This window comes from Porites lutea, chromosome 1 (assembly GCF_958299795.1).
Source record: "Porites lutea chromosome 1, jaPorLute2.1, whole genome shotgun sequence".
NCBI lineage: Eukaryota > Metazoa > Cnidaria > Anthozoa > Scleractinia > Poritidae > Porites > Porites lutea.
Genome location: NC_133201.1, coordinates 49492495 through 49512487, shown reverse-complemented (window position 1 = coordinate 49512487; position 19993 = coordinate 49492495). Strand labels below are relative to the sequence as shown.

The 19993-nt window shown below is 28.6% G+C and overlaps 1 protein-coding gene across 1 annotated transcript; it reads right to left on the bottom strand.

Annotated features, from left to right (window-relative positions):
• Positions 1-17220: 17220 nt before the first annotated feature.
• LOC140931504 (uncharacterized) lies at positions 17221-19398 on the bottom strand. Its single transcript, XM_073381316.1, has 3 exons — positions 19296-19398; positions 18515-18875; positions 17221-17830 (listed from the first exon to the last, which is right to left on the bottom strand). The coding sequence occupies exons 1-3, from the start codon at positions 19396-19398 to the stop codon at positions 17221-17223; spliced, it is 1074 nt and encodes a 357-aa protein (XP_073237417.1).
• Positions 19399-19993: the final 595 nt, after the last annotated feature.

Here is a 19993-nt window from a genome sequence, read left to right as displayed (position 1 = left end):
AAATAAAGCTTATGGTTGTCAAAAGGTTGCCAGATGATGTCAGAAGGTAAATTTTTGTTATAAAACCAAGAGGAGATTGGGTAATAATAAAACATACTCCTTCAACTTCCTGTTCATATAACCAATCCGCTTTTCATGTATTACTATTAATAGCTTCATGAAGTCGCCGAAACGTCGGAACATTATCTCGTTACTCTCGTTACTTTTTACTTGTTTGATGATAAAAATTCTGTATGCCAGGCTTCTCATATAGTTTCGAGTGTACAAGCTTTGCATGCTGATTTGTCAGGCTTAAAGATTAGGCCATTTATAATACTACATGAGAAATTTTGACCTAGTGAAAATCAAAAATCGGGTCGTAAGTGGAGTCATAAGCGCGACGAAATCGGAGTCAGAAGAATCGGAACGTTTCCATTCCGCTTACCGCCCCGTCGCTTACGTTCCGCTTATGATCTAGTGAAAACCCGATTGTCGGAGTCGGAAGAAGAAGCGGAAGGATAAACCAATCACAATGCTCGTTCCCACGCTTTGTGATTGGTTTAGTTCTTCCGCTTCTGCTTCCGACTTGGACAATCTGGTTTTCGCTAGATCATAAGCGGAACGTAAGCGACGGATTCGTAAGTGGAATCGGAACGCTTTTTTCACTAGACCATAAGCTCTACGCTTCTGATTACGACTCCGACTCCGTCGCTAGTGAAAACCAGCCTTCAAGGCTGAACAAGCTAATTAGAATTTTATACTCTAGATTGTTGGGTAACATTTTACCTTCAATTGACTTTAAGTGTGTACTCGTTTTTTATCAATTTTTAATCAATAAAGAAAAAAGTTCAGAAATTCTAATTCTTTATATTTAAAAAAGTACTAGAGTGAAGGAGAAGGTTCTCGTTTTAAACAATTCAGCCCATTCCCTGGCAGGATTCTATAATTAAAACAATTAACCTGCCAGCAGAGTCTTTTTATTTGCTTGATTTTGACGATCAAGAAGAAGAAGACTAAAGGACGTTCTACTCCTAGGCTGTTAACTTAAAATAAGGCACTCACAATAAATATTAACAGAAGTAGTAAGTAAATGATGCCATCCCACTCACTCACTTTTATTTCTAACTCATCTCGCAAAATCGCTCTCTTGTTCACTCATTTCACAAAACTCATTCGTCAAACTCACTTCATTCACTTCATTCACTTCATTCAATTCGTTCGCTTTCGCTCACTCATTTCATTCAGTTCATTCAGTTCATTCAGTTCGTTCAACTCATTCGTATTGTTCCATTCGTTCTCAAGTAGTCGCTCATATTGCTCGAAGAGTTAGAAATAAAAGTGAGTGAGTGGGTTGTCATCATTTACTTACTACTGTATAATAAAATAAAATAGTGATATTGAAACAGAAGAATAAAAAAATTGATTTAAGAAATAAAATATAAAAAATATAAATGGGATTCAAATCAACAAATAAACAAACAAGTCAATCAAATAATTGTAATCCTTTCAAAGTTGGAGGATTAATATTTGATAGTCAAGAAGATTATATGTTGTTTAAAAATATTGATAGAAATATCAGAGACACAGTTAAATCAGTGGAAGATGGTATAATTGATTTAACAGAAGTTTTTAATAATGTTAAAACAATAAATGTAAAAGAAAGTTATTACGATGCAGGGGAAGAATTGGATGGTTTGTTTAAAAATGCAACAGGTTTATTATGTTACGAAGGTACAAGATTTGTTACTGATTACAAAGTTGGTTTTTGTTTTTTTGATAAGATTAATGTAATAAGTTTTGATGATAGTGATGATGATTTCTAAACTTATAACATTTTATGCTATAAGTTTTTTATACATATATAATAAGATGGAGGAAAATTTTAGAAATCAATTTCATGATGTAAGATTTTTATACACATATTATAAGATGGGGGAAAATTGTAGAAATCTACTTTTCCTTGAAGAAGGAAATATGCGAAAAATAGATATAAAAAAAATTGGTGGTTATCTTAAAAAATTAGAAAAAAATGGCGATGATTATAAAATTAAACATATAAAAAAAATGTATAGAATTTATAATATTTTTTATCAAATAAAAAGTTTAATATATAGTAAAGATACTTTTGAATATACTGATAAAGATTTATCTATAGATGATTTTTATAATTTTTTGGTATATGTTATTGATTGTATAAAAGCTGATATTATTAAATTTATTGATATGGTACAAGATAATGATTTTAATAATGATGAATTATTACGAAAAAAATTAGATGAAAATAAGGAAAAATTTAATATTTATCTGAATTTTAAACACTTTATGTAAAGTAGTAATTAATATAATCAAATAATAAAAAATGGAACCAAGATCTATAGATACTACTCCTACTAAAGAAGATTTAGATTTTATAGTTGATGAGGATGCAGATTACATTCCTCCACAAAGATACATTCTTGAAGGACCAGATTTTAAGAGATTAACCAAAAATGCTAAAAAACTGGGTGCTGAATCACTTGATTATTCGACTCGTAAAAATAACAAATACATGGCTACACTTCCAGGTGGAAAGAAAGTTCACTTTGGGTCACCTAAATATCCAGACTTTACTATTCACAAGGATAAAGAGAGAAGAGATAAATATTTGTCTCGTGCTATGAAGATTAAAAATAAAAAGGGAGAATTAACCTATACTAATCCAGAATCGAGTAACTTCTGGTCTGTTAATTTACTTTGGCCTAGAAAATAAAAATTAAATATTATAAGATTAAAGAAATAAAATTTAATATAAAATGGTTCTCATATTGGAAAATGGTAAAAAGTTTTATACTCATCCTATTTATGAAAAATATGCAGCAAATAAATATGGTGAAATTATGAATGTTAGAATAAGAAAACCTATGTTAGGAAATATTAATAATAATGGTTATTTAATTTTTGGAATATATATATCAAAAAATAAACAGAAAACTTATATTTCACATCGATTTATTTATGAGTGTTTTTATGGGATGATAGAAAGTGATAAATCTATTAATCATATCAATTTTATTAGAACAGATAATAGGTTGAAAAATTTGGAAGTAGTAACAACAAGTGAAAATAATAAAAAATCAGCAAATAATAGGGATTATAGTTTTGTTAAGGATAATCATAAAAATAGAAAAAAAGTTAAGGCAATTAATCTGTTAACAAATGAAGAAGTTATTTACAATAGTTTATACTCAGTTAACAAGTTATTAGGCATTAATGCAGGTCATGTTAAAATGATTTGTGAGGATAAGTATATATACTGTAAATCAGCTACTTCAAAAAAAGACGGTCAAAAATACACGTTTGAATATTTAAAAGTGGTTTAAGGATTATCTAAATATTAATAAAATGCAGTTGACAAGTTACGAAAATATTACTCAAGACAATATTATCTTTAATGATAGCAAAGAGTACAAAGTAAAAGATAGTAAAATTAAATATAAACGTATTCCAATTGAGATTAAGTATACAAATAAGAAAAAAGGTCCACTTGTAATAGAAACTCCATTTCTTTTCTCTTTTGGAGTAAATGAAAAGAAAAACCAAGATACAAAAAAGTTAGTAGGTTACTCAATACCAGTATGTCTTTGGTCTCGCGATAGTGAACCCAGTAATAAAGAAAAAGAATTTTTTGATGTTATTAATAATATAACAACTGCATCACAACATTATTTAGAAAATGAATATGGTCCTGATATGGCATCAAGTTTATCTTCACCACTTTACCATAAACAAATAGAATACACAGACAATAAAGGAAAAAAGAAAACAAAAGTTGATGATTCATCAGCTCCAGTTCTTTACGCAAAACTTATTTACTCAGAAAAAACAAAAAAAATTTTATCTTTGTTTAAGGGAAAGGGAGGTAAAGATCTAAATCCTTTTAAATATCTTAATCAATACTGTAATGTTAAATTGGCTCTTATAATTGAAGGAATATTCATAAGTAAAACTGTAACATCTTTACAAATAAAAGTACATGAGTGCTATGTTAAACCACTCAAACCTAGAGAGTCTTTACTAGCATTTGAAGAGGAAGAAGAAGAGAGTGATGGTGATTACACAAAAGATGATCTTGAAGCATTACTTGAAAAAGATAATGATGAAGAGTAATAATAGTATTTATTTTTAATACATTATTTTTGTATTAAAAATCAACCAAATCCTTCAAACTAATCCATGAATTAAATTTATCAGGATAACCACTCCATTTTACTAATGCCATTTTTTTCTTATTATCTCGTCTGATTATCTTTTCTATTCTAAATGTCTGTTGTTTTGCTTTTTGTAATTCTTGCTCGTAAAAAGAACCTTTAATCTCTTCACCCATCAAATCAACAATGTTATACGTAATAGGTTTTGTTGGAAGAATTTTATCAATTACAAATATCTCCTCTGTCCAGTTTGGTGTATAACCTTTATCAAATACTCGCCTTTTATACTTAGAAATTCTAACATGATCACCAATTGCAAACTTTGGTTTACCAGGTTTCAAGTAAATCAAATCACCATACAAATTAGCCCAAACTTTACGCTCATTCTTCTTTTTACTTGCTTCAACAGGAGTCATTTTTATACTAGAATGAATAGTATTATTGTAATCATCAACTAGTTTATCTATCTTATCCCAGTAAACAGTATTGTTATTCACAGTAAACATCTTCCACATTCTGTTTTTCATTGTTTTATTCCATCTCTCAACAACACTAGATTTCTCTTCATTTTCAGTGTGATACAACTTGATTCCCTCTCTTTTAAGAAAATCTTTGAAATGTTTACTTATAAACTCAGAACCTTTATCAGTCCATAACATTTGAGGTTTACGTTTACTTTTGAATATATCCTCAAATGCTTTACTTACAGTTTCAGTTTTTTTATCTTTCAAAGCTCTAATCCATCCATACTAAACACATCAATAACCATTAACAAATATTTAATCCCTTTATTCCACTTACTAAACTTTTGCATTTCAACTAAATCAGCAGCCCAGATTTCATCAATTCCGTTTGAGATTACTGATCTCTTTTGAAAGTTTCGTGTGATTGGTTTGTGAAGTTCGTCAGCTAATTGTTGAGACCAATCACTACTCAACGCTGAATCGAGTTTAAACCAAGTCCAAGTTTTTGTTTTGTATTAATCAAGAATCTAGCAGTTGAACCCCACTTTGGCATTTCACCATATGGTAAGTCGTCTAATGATTTTACCATCTCTTTATCACAATCACCTTTGCTTCTACCCATGTCGTAACAAATATCATGATAAGCTGCTATTTCATCAACTTTGTTATATGGTTTAACTTTCCAATCTGTCACTTTTCCAGTTTCAGGATCATAGCTTAATTGTTTTTCTAGAGGATTGTATGGACCCATATACTTATATTTTCCAGGAGTCCATCCTGCTTTTGGTTTTGGAAGTTTTCCAATCAATTTGTGAACATCAAATCCTTTTCCAGATCTACCGTCTAATTCTAGTCGATCAGTTTTATACTTTTTATTTGGTCTAACTTTTGTTGACAGTTGATCCATTGCTGATCCAACAGAATTTTGAATAAATGGGGTAAGTTTATTTATTCCGTAGTTTACAGCTTTTTTTTGAACGTTTTTATTTCTCATTAACTCACTTGCTCCATATTTACCCATTTCAACTGATTTTTTACCCAACCAAGGTAAACCAAAATGAACAAATCCATCAACTACTGTACCAACTACAGTATCAAAGACGCCCGCCCCTTCAGACGGGCTTACTAGTTTTTTGACTTCTTTTTAGTTTTTCTTTTTCCACTTCCAGTTTGAGTAGCTGTTCCAGTTTTTACGTATCTAACTTTTTTAATTCCACAAACTGCACAATGACAGAAGAATTGAGTTCTTCCTCTTTTATCTTTTTGGTAACCACTTGGTTCTGTACAAGGAGTTACTCTTTTATCTTTAATACAATATGTTTCTTTCATTTTATATAATGTTTATATAAAATATGTCTATTAGATCTAATTTTCTTAAAAGTGAACTACAAAAGATATATAATAACCTTAATATGAGTTATGAATATGCTGATCATTCTAGATTGGAAAATGATAATAAATTTATAAAAATATTTGAGTTGCTTATGGAAATAAGTGAGAAAGCAAATACTCTTAACAAAGTTGTAAAAGGAAATTATCTGTTTATATAATAAATGGAGGCTAAATTCTTTTCTGAGATTGAGAAAAATATTGATGTTAAAACAATCAAGGATTTTGAAAAAGAAGTGCGAAAAAAAATATATAATGAGCTGGAGTCTATTAGAAAGAAAAATGATAATCTTTCAAGAGTGCTAATGGTTAGTGAATGTGAGATGTGGAAAATAATTAGAAATGAGGAATATTCATGGCTGAGTTTAAATAGTGATAAAAAGAAGAAACTTTATCGTCTTATTGACATTTACTCAAATTTTGTTGACATAGTTGATAGTGTTAGAGATTTAAACACAAAAGTTGAGAAGGTTAAACTACTAAAGAATACACCAGTGGATAGTGAATAAATCTTTGACCTTGATTCATTTTATATTTTAATAATATAAAATGTTTAATAACCAAAAAGTTTCAAATTTGTATTAAGTATCTGTTTAGTATCATTAGTATATGTATCTAGGATTTTTCTTAGGATTTTATATATTTCACCGTTATATAGATTTACTTTAACAGTTGTTTCAAGTATTGGTCCTTGATATCTTTCTCCACTATTTAAATATTTACTTATTGGACTTATAGATGGTCTTGTTTTGTGTTGATTATGTCGAACTTCTAAAGGGGTAGTTGTAAAACCAATGTAAATTTTTCCATCAGAAAAACGATATATATAAATCTTAACATCTTGTAATTTATTTCGCCTTAAATTTATTCTTTCTGCTAATTTAGCCGCAGTTAAATTTAGTGGTTTTAATGATTTATCCTCTGTTAAATTTATTGGTTGTACTATCTTATCACAGGTTAAACTTGTTGGCTCTGCTAATGTTGCCATTTATTTATATATTTATTATTTTAAACTATTATTAGCCTCCAAAGTATGCTTTTATAAAATCACTATTGTCATCATCAAAATGAGGGTTATGTATTACATCTAGAATACTATTACCCCTCTGTCTCTCAAATAAGTAGTATAAACACCAGTAACCGCAAAGTACAGTATTTCGATTTTGTATTTCATCCATTGAGTAAACTATTTGTTTTCCAGAAGTATTAATATATCTTAATGCTTCATTTGGCATTATTAGTCCAAATGGATCAAAGTATTCAACTAAGTTGTCTATATTTCTATAACAAACCCAATGTGTTCCAGGTCCTGTAATATCATCTAGATTAATTATTCCACATTCTTTTCTAATCTTTTTTGGTAGTCTATCACGACTATATATTCCTCTGAAATTTTTAATACCAAGTCTTTTTATCCATTCCATAAGGTCAAAGTTGGATAAAGGTTTAATTACAAAATGGTACCTAGAATGGGAATTGAGTTGAATGGGCTGTTTTTTCCTAGTAATATTCCTTTTCCCTTGGATTTGGGTTTTTTTTTTTTAACTCCCATTCCAATTGGGTTGTTCCAAGTACCTATAAAAGGTGGTGAGTGATAAGGATAACCTTCACCATAAGTAGATGGAGGAGGATGTGGAACGTAAACATTTGCTGTATTAGATGATCCACTTCTATCTATTTGTAGTCCAGAACCAAACATCTTAGATACTAAACTAATTGCCATTGGTATACCAATAGAAGCAAGTGTTCCAAGAAATCCTCCTTCTATTTGTTTACGAGTTGGTTTAATAATTAATTGTCCACCTGTTTGATGTGCTTTGTTAATTTGGTTTATTTGTGATTGTGTAAATTCTCTTACAAAAGGTGGTAGCATTGGGAAAAATTTATGGGGGATTGTTATTCCTTTTCCAAAAATTTTATTTAATCCTATTTCTCCTAGTGCAGTAGCAGCACCGGTTGCTAATGCGGGGACAACTTTTGATACTCCTTTTACCGCGTAAGGTAATACTTTTGCTCCAAGAGATGCGAGTGATGTAAATAAGTTTCCACCATGTTTTACAGAACGTCTAATTTGCGTTCTACTTATCTTTATATCCGATCCGGTACCATTTGCAATAGATTTTTTTATTTTAGCAATTTGTCTTTTTGTTAGCATTAACTCATCAGAACCTCGAAGATGTCCATGTTTTAACCGAAGAGTTAGTGGTGATTTATTTAATATTGCAGAAGCCAATTTTGACTTTTGTCCATCTGTAAGTTTTACTCCGTATTCAATATAAGTTGTCATTTTTATTATAATATTTATATTAAATTTTTGTTTTATTACTGGTGGTATTACTGGTGGTGTTTTTTTCATCCAATAAAAATTATTACAAAAGACGTCATATAATTTTTGTTTAATAACAAAATAAGATATAAATTTTTGTGTAATAACAACAGACGCCACAAGAAGTTGAGTTTTAACAATGCTTAATCAAGTTCTTAACAATAGTTTTCCATTTTGTTGTGTTATTTCAGCTTCAGTTTCGTGAAGTACCAGAGCATAAACATTGTAGTTAGCTGCAGTTGTTCCAGATAACTCATAATGAAATGCAAGTTTTGTCACCCCATCTTTTATGTCTAGTTTTTGCTTGGTTAAGTCAAAATATACAAACGGACATATATTTTCAAAAGTAGATCTAGTAAGAAGTGTACCTCCTTGAAAATCATTGTTAGCATAAACATACTTCATAACATCTCTAAAAACTCTTGAAGGATCTGTTGAAGGTTTGTAGTGAATATCAGGATATTCATTTCCATTTCCTACCTCAAGATAACACCTGTCAAGAGTCCTTGGATCTGTAGAAACACTGAAAGTATTATACAAAAATGGATTTGCTGTTTGTGTATCTATATTTGGTGTGTTAATTATAAAAACAAATACATGTCGTGGTTTTGATATACCATTTGTAATTCTAAAATTACCAGTTCTTTGATTTCCAGCAATGTTTCTCTCAACAACCTCTTTTAGATAGGTCCATTTATATGGTTTGAGATAGTTTTCCATAAATAATTTACTTCCTTCTGCATTGAATACCAGCCTAGGTACAAAAAGTTGAAGACGAGTAACTACTACTCTACATCGATTTCCTCCAGCCCTCCAAATAAGATTATCATCTTTTTCGATCTCAAAATTTATTTCGATTTTAGTGTTAGGAAGAAGTTTATCTTCAAGTGCCTCAAAAAATGAATACCTATTAAGAGGAATTTCACAGCGCACTGTGGATGATGTTCCAAGTAAAGCTTTACGCTTTGCAAATCCTTTATTATAAGATGATGGGGTGTTATCTAACATAAAACCTGCTTCATCAGCACCACCAGCAGCATTTTGACGATGAGTAACTTGTCTTTTAATAAATCTATTTTTATTAGCAGTTGTTGATGTATCAAGATAATAAAATTCATTTGTTGCAACTGATTCAGCGTAAGTTTTGTTATATTCAAGTAAATTTTTTATATTTACACTATGATTAGCATAATTATATTACACTGGTATAGTTCTTTTCCATTTGCTAATACTGATAATCTTGAAATAAAACTATTTGCTCCATTTACAATTCCCATTTGATCATCTCTATATGCTATATATTGGTTGTTTCTATTAGCTGTAAGACTGTCATCATCTACATTAGCTCCAATAACAAAATTAGTACCATCACGTTGTTGAACTTTAAAATCTATTGCTATTCTAGCATTATACCAATCAAATGGTGTTACTTCACCTGAATTGTCAGTGATAAATTTAAGGTTATTTCTATCTTGATCAGTGTTGTTTGCTGGAGCTGTATTAATAGCTTGTTCCAGATCAAAAACAACATCTTCATATCTCTCTAGATAATTTGGATTTCTAAAAGACTTCATTTTATTTTAATAATTATATAATTTTTCTCTTAAGTGTTTGAACCTCCACTAAGAATGGAATTCACTCTTTGATTTATTTCTTGTTGAGTCATTTTTTTTGTTGGAAAAATTTCAACATTTTTATTAAAAGTAACTCTTTTTTTGGAAGGGGTTTTTTTGGTGGATTTTACGTTTTCTTTGGATAACATTTGCACTATTTTATCACCAGCCTTTTTACCAGAATATTCACCAGTTTTTGTTGCAGTCATTTTTAGTAATTTATCACCACTTTTTTGAGCACTTTTTTTAGCAGTTTTTTTCATTGTCTTTCCAAATATTTTTTTACCAACCGATTTAAACCCATCCATCATTCCTTCTCCATAAATATGTTGTCTTGTATATCTACCCAATTCAGGGTCAAGTTTCATTTTAAACTCTGATTGTCTCATCATTTTATTTTAATAGTTATATAAATATGAAGTATTACATCGAGTGAAGAAGTAAAGTCATATACCAATCTATACCATTAAAATTTACTGGTCTTCCAACTGAGTCTGTAACAAATATTCTCATTTCATCAATTTTAAACGCAGAAACATCACAATATAATGGTCTTTTAGGCTCGAATGTAAATGGAAAAGATCTTGTTAAATTATCAGTTGGTACCACAGCAATGGTATTTGTATTTATTCCATTTACAATACTATTAGTTATTGCTGTTGTGTTTATATTTAACAAATCAATAGAATTTGTTATATTTGGTAGTTTTGTTCCATACTCTGTTTTTGTAATAAGTTTTTTTTCAAATCCAATCAAGTCTCCAAATTCTGTTCCTCTTAGATCTAATTGATAATCACCCTCAATTGATACTAACACTCGATAGGTTGATAGTATAAATGTTATATTAATTGAATAAGTTTTATTTCCACTTGAACCTGATGAGTGAGATTTTTGATCCATATACTGATGAATATAATCATTAATATCTGAGTATGAATACATTCCATCTGTAAAAGTAATTGTTTGCCAAGTGGATCCATCGTGAGTATATTTAATCTTATTATTTTTATAATCACTTCTAATGTTGTACCAAGAGTAAGTCATGGACAATCTATTAAGAGCAAGTTGATGTTTTTTTTCAGGGTCAAGTTTCAAAGATGGATTAAACTTAATAGTAAAATCACCGGGTTTGCTTGTTCCTCTTTTTTCCCTATTTATTGAAGAAATATGGATAGCTCGTTCTTCCATTTTTATCTAATTGTTATATAAGTTTTTAGTAAATCATTCAGTTGTTTTTTTTGTAATTACTTTCATTTGGTTTAGAAGATGTGCTATTTTAGAAAACTCAGGTATTACACCATTATTCCCAGCTAGAATTGATCCACCTAGTAATTCAAGTCTGTCTAGAAGTTGATGTGGGTTGTTAAAGTAAATCATTCCAGAGCCAGATTTTTCTTTGTATAACTTAAAATTAGATAAATTTTTTAAATATATGTTCAATACATCGTATTTATCTTTTAATTGTAACGTTTTTTTACGTGGATTATCATTAATTAGATTAGCTACTGGATATCCGTTTATATTATATGAAAAAACTGCAGTATTTTTTAAATCTTTAGTAGTTTCTTCTAAATCATCGGTAAGAACATTGATTTGTTCATTAATATCATCCATATCTGATTCCCAATACGAAGAAGGGAGTCTATCGTAACCATTTTCTAAGAGTATAGTTTGTGCTTTTTCATTAATTAAATATTTATCTAGATCTTCAAGTTCAAAATATGCTGTTTTTGATTTTTTATCTGATTTAGAGGGTAAATCTTCTTCGTCTTTCTTTAGCTCTTCACTAGCATCACCACTAGCATCACCACTAGCATCACCACTAGGTAATTGAGCAAACTCCAAATTTTGTAATCCCTCAGTTATAGCAAGTCTGTTTTGATTAAGCCCTTGTGTAAGAGCAAGTCTGTTTTGATTAAGCCCTTGTGTAAGAGCAAGTTGATTAGCTTGAAGTTGAGCTATAGTTGCGTTTTGCTGCTCATCAATACTTTTTTTAATGCTATCTTGAGATTTAATAAGTGGTTTAAATGTTTCTGTAAACCCCTCTCTCATATCTTGTTTTTGCCATTTTGTTTCTTTTATAACATTTCTCACTTGTCTAGTCAAAGAGTCAGCCTCAATTTTATTTCTTGCAAGTTTTTTATACTCTTCAATATCCATTTTATATATTAAATATATAACTATTATATAAAAATGGAAATACCAAACTATGATAGTTTAGACGACTCAGATAAAAAATATAAACAGCTATTTCCTTACATGCCATCAGATACTTTTAGAATGTTAATCTGTGGAAACAGTGGAAGTGGTAAAACGAATTTGCTTTATCATATGTTAATTAGACCACTGTTATACTATGATGAGATTTATCTTTATGCACGTAATCTAGAACAGGATAAGTATCAAAAGTTAATTCAAAAAATGAGAGAATTAAGTCATAAAATGGGATATGAAATACTCAATGTAAGTAATGATGAAATAACTCCAGTGACAGAAATGGAATATGAGGATAATCAAAAACTTGTAATATTTGATGATTACGTTTGTGATAAAAATCAAAGACAACTTATTGATTATTTTATCCAAGGACGACATAAGAATTGTTCTGTAATATACCTCAGTCAATCTTTTTATAAAACACCAAAGGACATTCGGTTGAATTGTTCTCATTACTGTTTATACGAATTTCCATCATCGAGAGAAGCAAACAGGATATCATCAGAATTAGGAGTTGATAAAGAAACATATAGAACAGCAACAAAAAAACCATTTACATTTTTGTACATTGATAAGCCTAAAAAACGTATTGCTAAAAACTTTACTAGTAGTCTAAACTAATAAATAAAATGGGAATATTTAACGAACAAAAAGATAACTCATTTGCTAAAGGAATTCAAGGAGCACCAGGAGTTGGATTTAATCTTACTTCTGATGGTGATTATGATATGATAAATAAAAAAATAAGAAATGTTGGTACACCAACTGCTAATACTGATGCTGCTACAAAGAAGTATGTTGATGATAATTCTAGCGGGGCACCCACAACAACGCGATTAACAATTGATTCAAACATTGATATGAAAGATCACTTTCGTATTTTAAACCTTAAACATCCAAATGATGCAGATGAGCCAGCAACAAAACAATATGCAGACAGTAATTTTCTTAACAGAGATGGTTCACGAACAATGATTGGCAATTTAAGCATGAATAATAATAAAATAACTAATGTTGGTAAACCAACAGATAATAATGACGCAGCAAACAAAAAGTATGTGGATGATAAACCCACCTCAACATCAAAGCTAACAATTGATTCAAACATTGATATGAAAAATACATACCGAATTAAAAATCTAAGCACACCACTGGATGGAAAAGAACCTCCTACAAAAGAATATGTAGACAATACATTTCTTGATAGAGATGGATCTTATCCAATGAAAGGTAATCTAAATATGGATAATTATGGAATTTTAAATATACCAACTCCATCAGGTCCCAGACAACCAACACCATTAGCCTTTACAGATATAAAGTATCTACATGTTGGTGGAACAAATAAAATGTTAAACTCACTTAACATGAATAATAAATCTATAATTGGTCTAAGACCACCTTTTAATGATACAGATGCTGCAACCAAAAAGTATGTGGATGATAAAGGATTTACAATAGGTTATTTTAAAAAAGATGGAACGGATTATATGAGAGGAAACTTAAATATGAACAATAAAAAAATTATTAGTTTAAGTAAACCAACCCAAGACAATGATGCTGTAAATAAAGATTACGTTGACAAACTAATTCATCACACTGCAGTTCAACCAAGTCATTACAACGATCAATTTACTTTTCTTATGTCTAATGCAGCACAATGGACTGATGAAATAGATACTGGAACTAGTTTTGTTATATCAAAAATAGCAGACTTACCTGCTTCAAAAGGTAATTTCCATAACTATAACCACAAAGTAATTTATGTAAAAATAAACAAAAATTCTCAAGGTGGCTATAAGTACAAAATGTCAGTTAACTTTTACAGATTAACCGCTAATGTTGATTACACACTATGTTTGGAAATATTAAACACTGACTATCAACTTTGGCATAAATCTCAAATAAGTGTAGACAAAGGAACTTCAACAGGATTATCAATTGAAAATGTAAGTGTAAAAAAACTTAGTCATAGATATACAGATGCAACAAATCAAACACAATTTATGTATTACCATAGAATAATAGTTAATTTTAAAAAGTTGTCAACTGGTAATAGGTTCTTTCTTCATTTTCTTGTTAATATACCACAAGAAGGAACTGATCTATCTGTTTATCCAAGACAGTTTTCAGGAGTTTATTTTATTACTTATGGTATTGTGGGTAAAGTAAGCAATATCGACCCAGATAAAGTTTATGACTATCACACAGCATTTGATATCAAACCAACAGAAGTTACATACAATGTTGACATAAATGCAAATAATAAAAAAATATTAAACATTGATCTTGATAAAAATAATAATAATAGTGCAGCAACAGTTGGAATGGTAAATGAAATTAATACAGCAACAGTTGGAATTGTAAATAAAAATTTACCTTTTATAAAAAATTATGTTTATAGAAAGTATTTTGAACATTTTTTTGACTTTAGCGATTCAAACAATTATGTTCTAAATAAAAGTTCAATTGGTGTTGTATTTAATGCTTTGTCCTCTATTACAGGAAAATCTGCACAAAATATTACATTTCCAAGTAAAACAATGGATAACATAAAAGAAACTGGATTAAGAATAAATAATTATAAGATATCTTTTAAACCACCAATTAAAAATACAAGTTACACTTTATGTATTGTTTTTTCTCATTTTAAAAGAAATAATTTTCATATAACTAAATATGATGTAACTAATGCAAATTCAAAACAACAACTTTTAGTTTTACACTATTTATTTGCAAATCGTGCACTAAACATAATTATTGGTAATGTAAGAAAAAATTTAGCAATACCATCTAGTTTTAGTGGAAAAAAAATAGTTTTATGGTTAACAGAAAGTATTAATGATAATATTACAAAAGTTAATATAAGTAACTATTCCGCAGACTTAGACGCTAATATTGTAAGAACTTCAGCTAACCTTGAATTTGAATTTTTATGTAAAGATTCAGTGATAGAAAAATTTATGTACTCTCCAAACTTTTACGACATTGACTCTTCAGTACATCATCATATATTACTACAAGAAAAGATAAACGGAAATTATGTATTATAGACTAAACTAAGATTATATACATAAAATAATAAAATGAAGGATATTTTTGATTTTAATCACATAGACCCATCTCTATCAAAATCAGATGTTAAAACACTAAAAGATTTTTACAGTTACTACCATAAAAAATATTGGTGTTTTAAGAGGTCTTATAAAAGTTATAAATTTCTTGATAATTGTTTTACAATCTCTGGAATATGTTTGGTAGCAATAGGAACTATTATTGGTGGAATAACACTTAATCCTGTTATTCTCGGAGTAATAAATGGAGCTGGTGTTATTATGACTGGAGTTGGAAAAAAACAAAATTATAAGAGGAAAATTGAGATGACAAAAATTGCATACACTACTTATGAAAAAGTTCTTGTTGAACTTCGAGCTGTACTTAGAGGAGATGATTGGGATAAACAAAAATTCGTAGATAGAATGAAACTAATAGATGATATGATAATTGATCAATCTCCTGAACCAGATAGATTTGAGATTAAATATAATAATAAATTTAATATATGTGATTAATAAAATGATAAAAACAATAGTTCATTACGTTAACTTTTACTACCCCCCTCCTTTCAAAAATACTATTTATTCAGAAGATGAGATAAAATCAGCATTAATATTTAGACACTTATATGAGACTACTTTTAAAAAAAATATTTCATTAGAAAAAATTATATATAAGTTAGAATGTTTACCTATTAATACTGAAAGTAAAATATTACGTAATCATTTAATATTCCATAGAGCTTTTAAATCTTTCTATAAACTTTACAATCGAGGTAGAGGATGTGTATATGTATTTGATTCACCATTTAAAAGTGGAGTACTTGGTTATCTAACTGGAATATTATACTGGATTTTTCATAAAGGAATAATATAATCATTAATAAAAAATGGCTGATTTGGTTATTAGAAAAAAAGATATTGAAAATCTTGGAAGAAAAACAATGAAAGAAGTTTATGAATTTTTACATGATGATTATTTTCTAAGAACTTTTGAAGAAATGAAATTAGAACAAAAAAGATTAGAAATATGTCTTGTTAATTCTTACTTACGAATGATTTATAAATTTGATGTGAATCATCATGATAAAGAACTAGAATATGACAATTATCTAAAAGAATTAGTAGCTAAAATTGAAGATAAAAGTAAACATGACAATTATCTAAAAGAATTAGTAGCTAAAATTGAAGATAAAAGTAAACATGACAATTATCTAAAAGAATTAGTAGCTAAAATTGAAGATGAAAGTCTTGATATTAGTCTAATATATAAAGTTTTAAAAAGTATAAAACTAGATTTTGAAATAAATGAAGATTTATTTGTTAAAAATAAAGCTTTTATATATTTTTATTCTATATATTATTTTTATGATTATTATTTAAAAGAATAAAATTTTATATTAATCACATAATATAAAATTATTTTAACAGTTCTTTATAAGTTTCCCACCAACTATCATAAGTTTCTAAAGTTTTAGGGCTTATTTTAAGCTCTAAACTCTTATACTTTTCACACCCCATTTCATCCAAAATTTTTTTTATTACATAAGTGATATTTATCATTCTCTTTCTAGAATATTGTTTGTTAATATTTTCCATAATGTAATTATCTATTTTTAATAGTCTGTTGTAAAGTTCACATTTTTGTTCATAAGTAAGATTTATTAGTTTAGAAATCTTATTAACCTTTTTATCGTAGTAATACTTCCTATGATAAATACTCTTTTTTCTATAATGTACCCTATCATAATCTTTCAAGTCGTAAAATCCTAATACATGTCCGTTTACCGTTCCACAATTGTAACATATTTTTTGACCAAAATCAATGAAAAAAGATTCTGTATTTTTACACACTAAACATGAAGCTACTTTTGACTTTTTAATCCCCTCACTTTCTTCTACTTTATAATTATGTAAAATATTGAGATATTTTTTTTATTTCTTCTTCTGTATATGGCATTTATTATTTCTACTTATTACATCTTAAATCTAATATTTTTCTCTAATAGCTAGAGTATGTATTTGATCATTTAAAACATGTCTCTTATCATCTTGATTACTTAGAGCTACTTTGTTAACCTCTTTTGAATAAAGATCATGTTTCTCACTTCTTATTATTTTCATATTTCTCATTTCTTTTTCACCAGAAAATAAACATCTAACATAATCATCAAAGCTTAATGTCTTTTTTACAACATTTTTTTTTATTCCTTTACACTTCTTTAATTCTACTTCACCCTCAACTTTATAGCTGTATAGTTTAGGCCTTAATCCTACAAAATGAGTTATCTGTTTTCCTGATGCTTCATCCTTAAACATACCAATCACTTTTTTGTTAACTCCTGTTAGTATACCAGAAGGATGATCTGATGGATAATCACTAGTATCAAATTTATTTTTTATATCATAACATATATCTTCGTAAAAATCTTTTGTTTTAATATGATACATTAGACTATCTGTATCTGTAAACAATAACTCAGCTTTCTTTCCATATTTACTTTTGATGTATTCATAATGAAAATCATACATTAAAGTTTTTGATAAGTCTAAAATTGATTGTCCAACATATACTGGTTTATTAAAATACACTTCTGTCCTTTTCATATGAATAGCAATAAGATTACGATCAAATATTATACATCTATCAAAGTTTGGACGACTTGATATTTTTAGTGCTTTTTTACGATCATCAACAAGTACTATATTTTGACGCTTCCTAATATTTTCTATTGTTTTACCAAAAACTGAATTGTTCATTAGTTTAAAAAAATCTTTCTCAAAATTGTTTGCAGCACATTTTCGAAGTTCTGTATTTTTTCTTATATATGGTTCCATCCAAGGAGACTGATAAAATGATATTCCTCTGTGAACAGCAGTAATCTTCATACCCAACTCAAGACATTGTCTAAGAGCTCTGTAATGAATAACATAATTTTTTCTTGGTTTAAAATGGCATATTAGTTTTTCAACTCCATTAACCTTCATTAATTCAGGTGCAAGAGGATAGTCATTATGAAGATCCCATAAGTCTGGTGGATACTCCAAATCAACTTCAAAAATATATCCCTTCTTACCAGTATTTGCCATACTATCATTTGCTTTTTCTAAAATTTTCATTACCTTTTCTTTTGTAATATTATTCATCCACTTAAACTTATGTGTTGGTAAATTCTGAGACATAGCCCAACCATAAAGATTGTTTGCGTCCAAATATTGTATAAATGATGATTTCTTTTTAGTATCATAATTTTCCATATATTTATTATTTGCTTCTGCATACCTTTTTGATATATGTGTTATTCCTCCACGAATACCTCTCTCAATCATCATTAACATATCGTAATCACTTAATAACTCTAAACGTTGTCCTGTTGTTTTCATACATGCATCCCAAGCTAGTCCTGGAGATGTGAAGTAATGAGCTGGATCTAATTTGTAATGTTTAAGACAAGTTTTCCTAAAGTTTTCAAACACATCTGCCAAAAGCAATACATCAGATTTTAAGTAAAGATCGTGATAGTCTCTTATCGTTTTACACCCAAATGTATTCCAAACTTTAATAGCATGTTGGTAATCTTCATCACTTATATCTTCATCATTTAGTTTTGAATAAAAACCCTGTTTTGGTGGAAGTTGTTTTTCTGATAATTTATCAAATGATGATACATAGTCATAAGGATAAACTCCTTTACGAGTTAATAATGAAGTGTTACGCTTAAAAGTATGTTTTGTAATATGAAAGTCATCTTGGTTTAAATTTGAAACAAGATTGGCTAGTGATGTTTGAAGAAATTTGAATGAGTCAACAAATCTGATTTCAAATTTTATTGCTTTAATATCACCATGAATATCTTTATACTCTCCAACTTTAATAGATTTAGAAAATGAAAGATATTTTTCTTCAGTAGATGGAATACAACTAAGATCACCATCTATTTTAGCAAGTTGTTTGATAAATAGATGTGCATCATAACCCTGAAGATTGTGAAATATAACTGGTAGTATTCTTGGTTTTTTACACATAAGATTACATTTGTTATGTGCTGCACCACGGTACTTACCTGTAAAATGACAATGATCTCTAACTCTATCTTTACCTAATTCACCACCACAAATATGACAATTAACCGCATTATTAAAATCTTTATTTGATTTTTCACTCATTACTAAAGGTTTTGGTTTACGATAAAAATCTTCATATAACCCTTTAGTCATTTCTGTAAGTTTTTCTACAAATATTTTAGCAATATCTTCATCATCTGATTTTTTTGTATAAATGATTGGTTTAATTCTTTTATTCACAATACCCTTTGCATAAAAACAAAATCCTGATGGTTCGTGTTTTTGATAGTTATAGTTATAAGAATCTTTAGGATTGGGGGAACAGCTATTCATTGGTTTAGTAAAACATTCAAAATCTGCATATACAACAAAAGGAATAGGAAGTTGTTTATCATAATTAGTAAAATCTAAAGTTTTGTTTTTTTCTGGCATTTTTACAAATGATGTTTTATTACTAGAACAATATTTGATATGCTTATCTAATAAATCTGGTTTTGTAAAATGACAAAAACATCTCTTACAAATATGAATTGGTTCATTTGTTCTTGAAGTAATTTGACTACGTACAAGACGGGAAAAGTTTTTAATTAGTGAATAATGAAATTTACCATCTTCTTCATACAAAAATAAATCAATGGTATTTTTACAATCTTTCTTTACCTCTCTCAAAGGATAAATAGTCTCTCCATCATTTGAA

Bases quoted from the DNA above. Each gene is read 5' to 3' on its own strand.
- LOC140931504 (XM_073381316.1), bottom strand. From the start codon at position 19,398: ATGAGTGAAAAATCAAATAAAGATTTTAATAATGCGGTTAATTGTCAT. The intron at 18,876-19,295 runs GTAAGTACCGTG...ATAAATTATCAG, and splicing joins AGATCATTGTCATTTTACAG to AAAAACAACTTCCACCAAAA. The intron at 17,831-18,514 runs GTATGCAGAAGC...TCATATGAAAAG, and splicing joins ATAACACATATATCAAAAAG to GACAGAAGTGTATTTTAATA.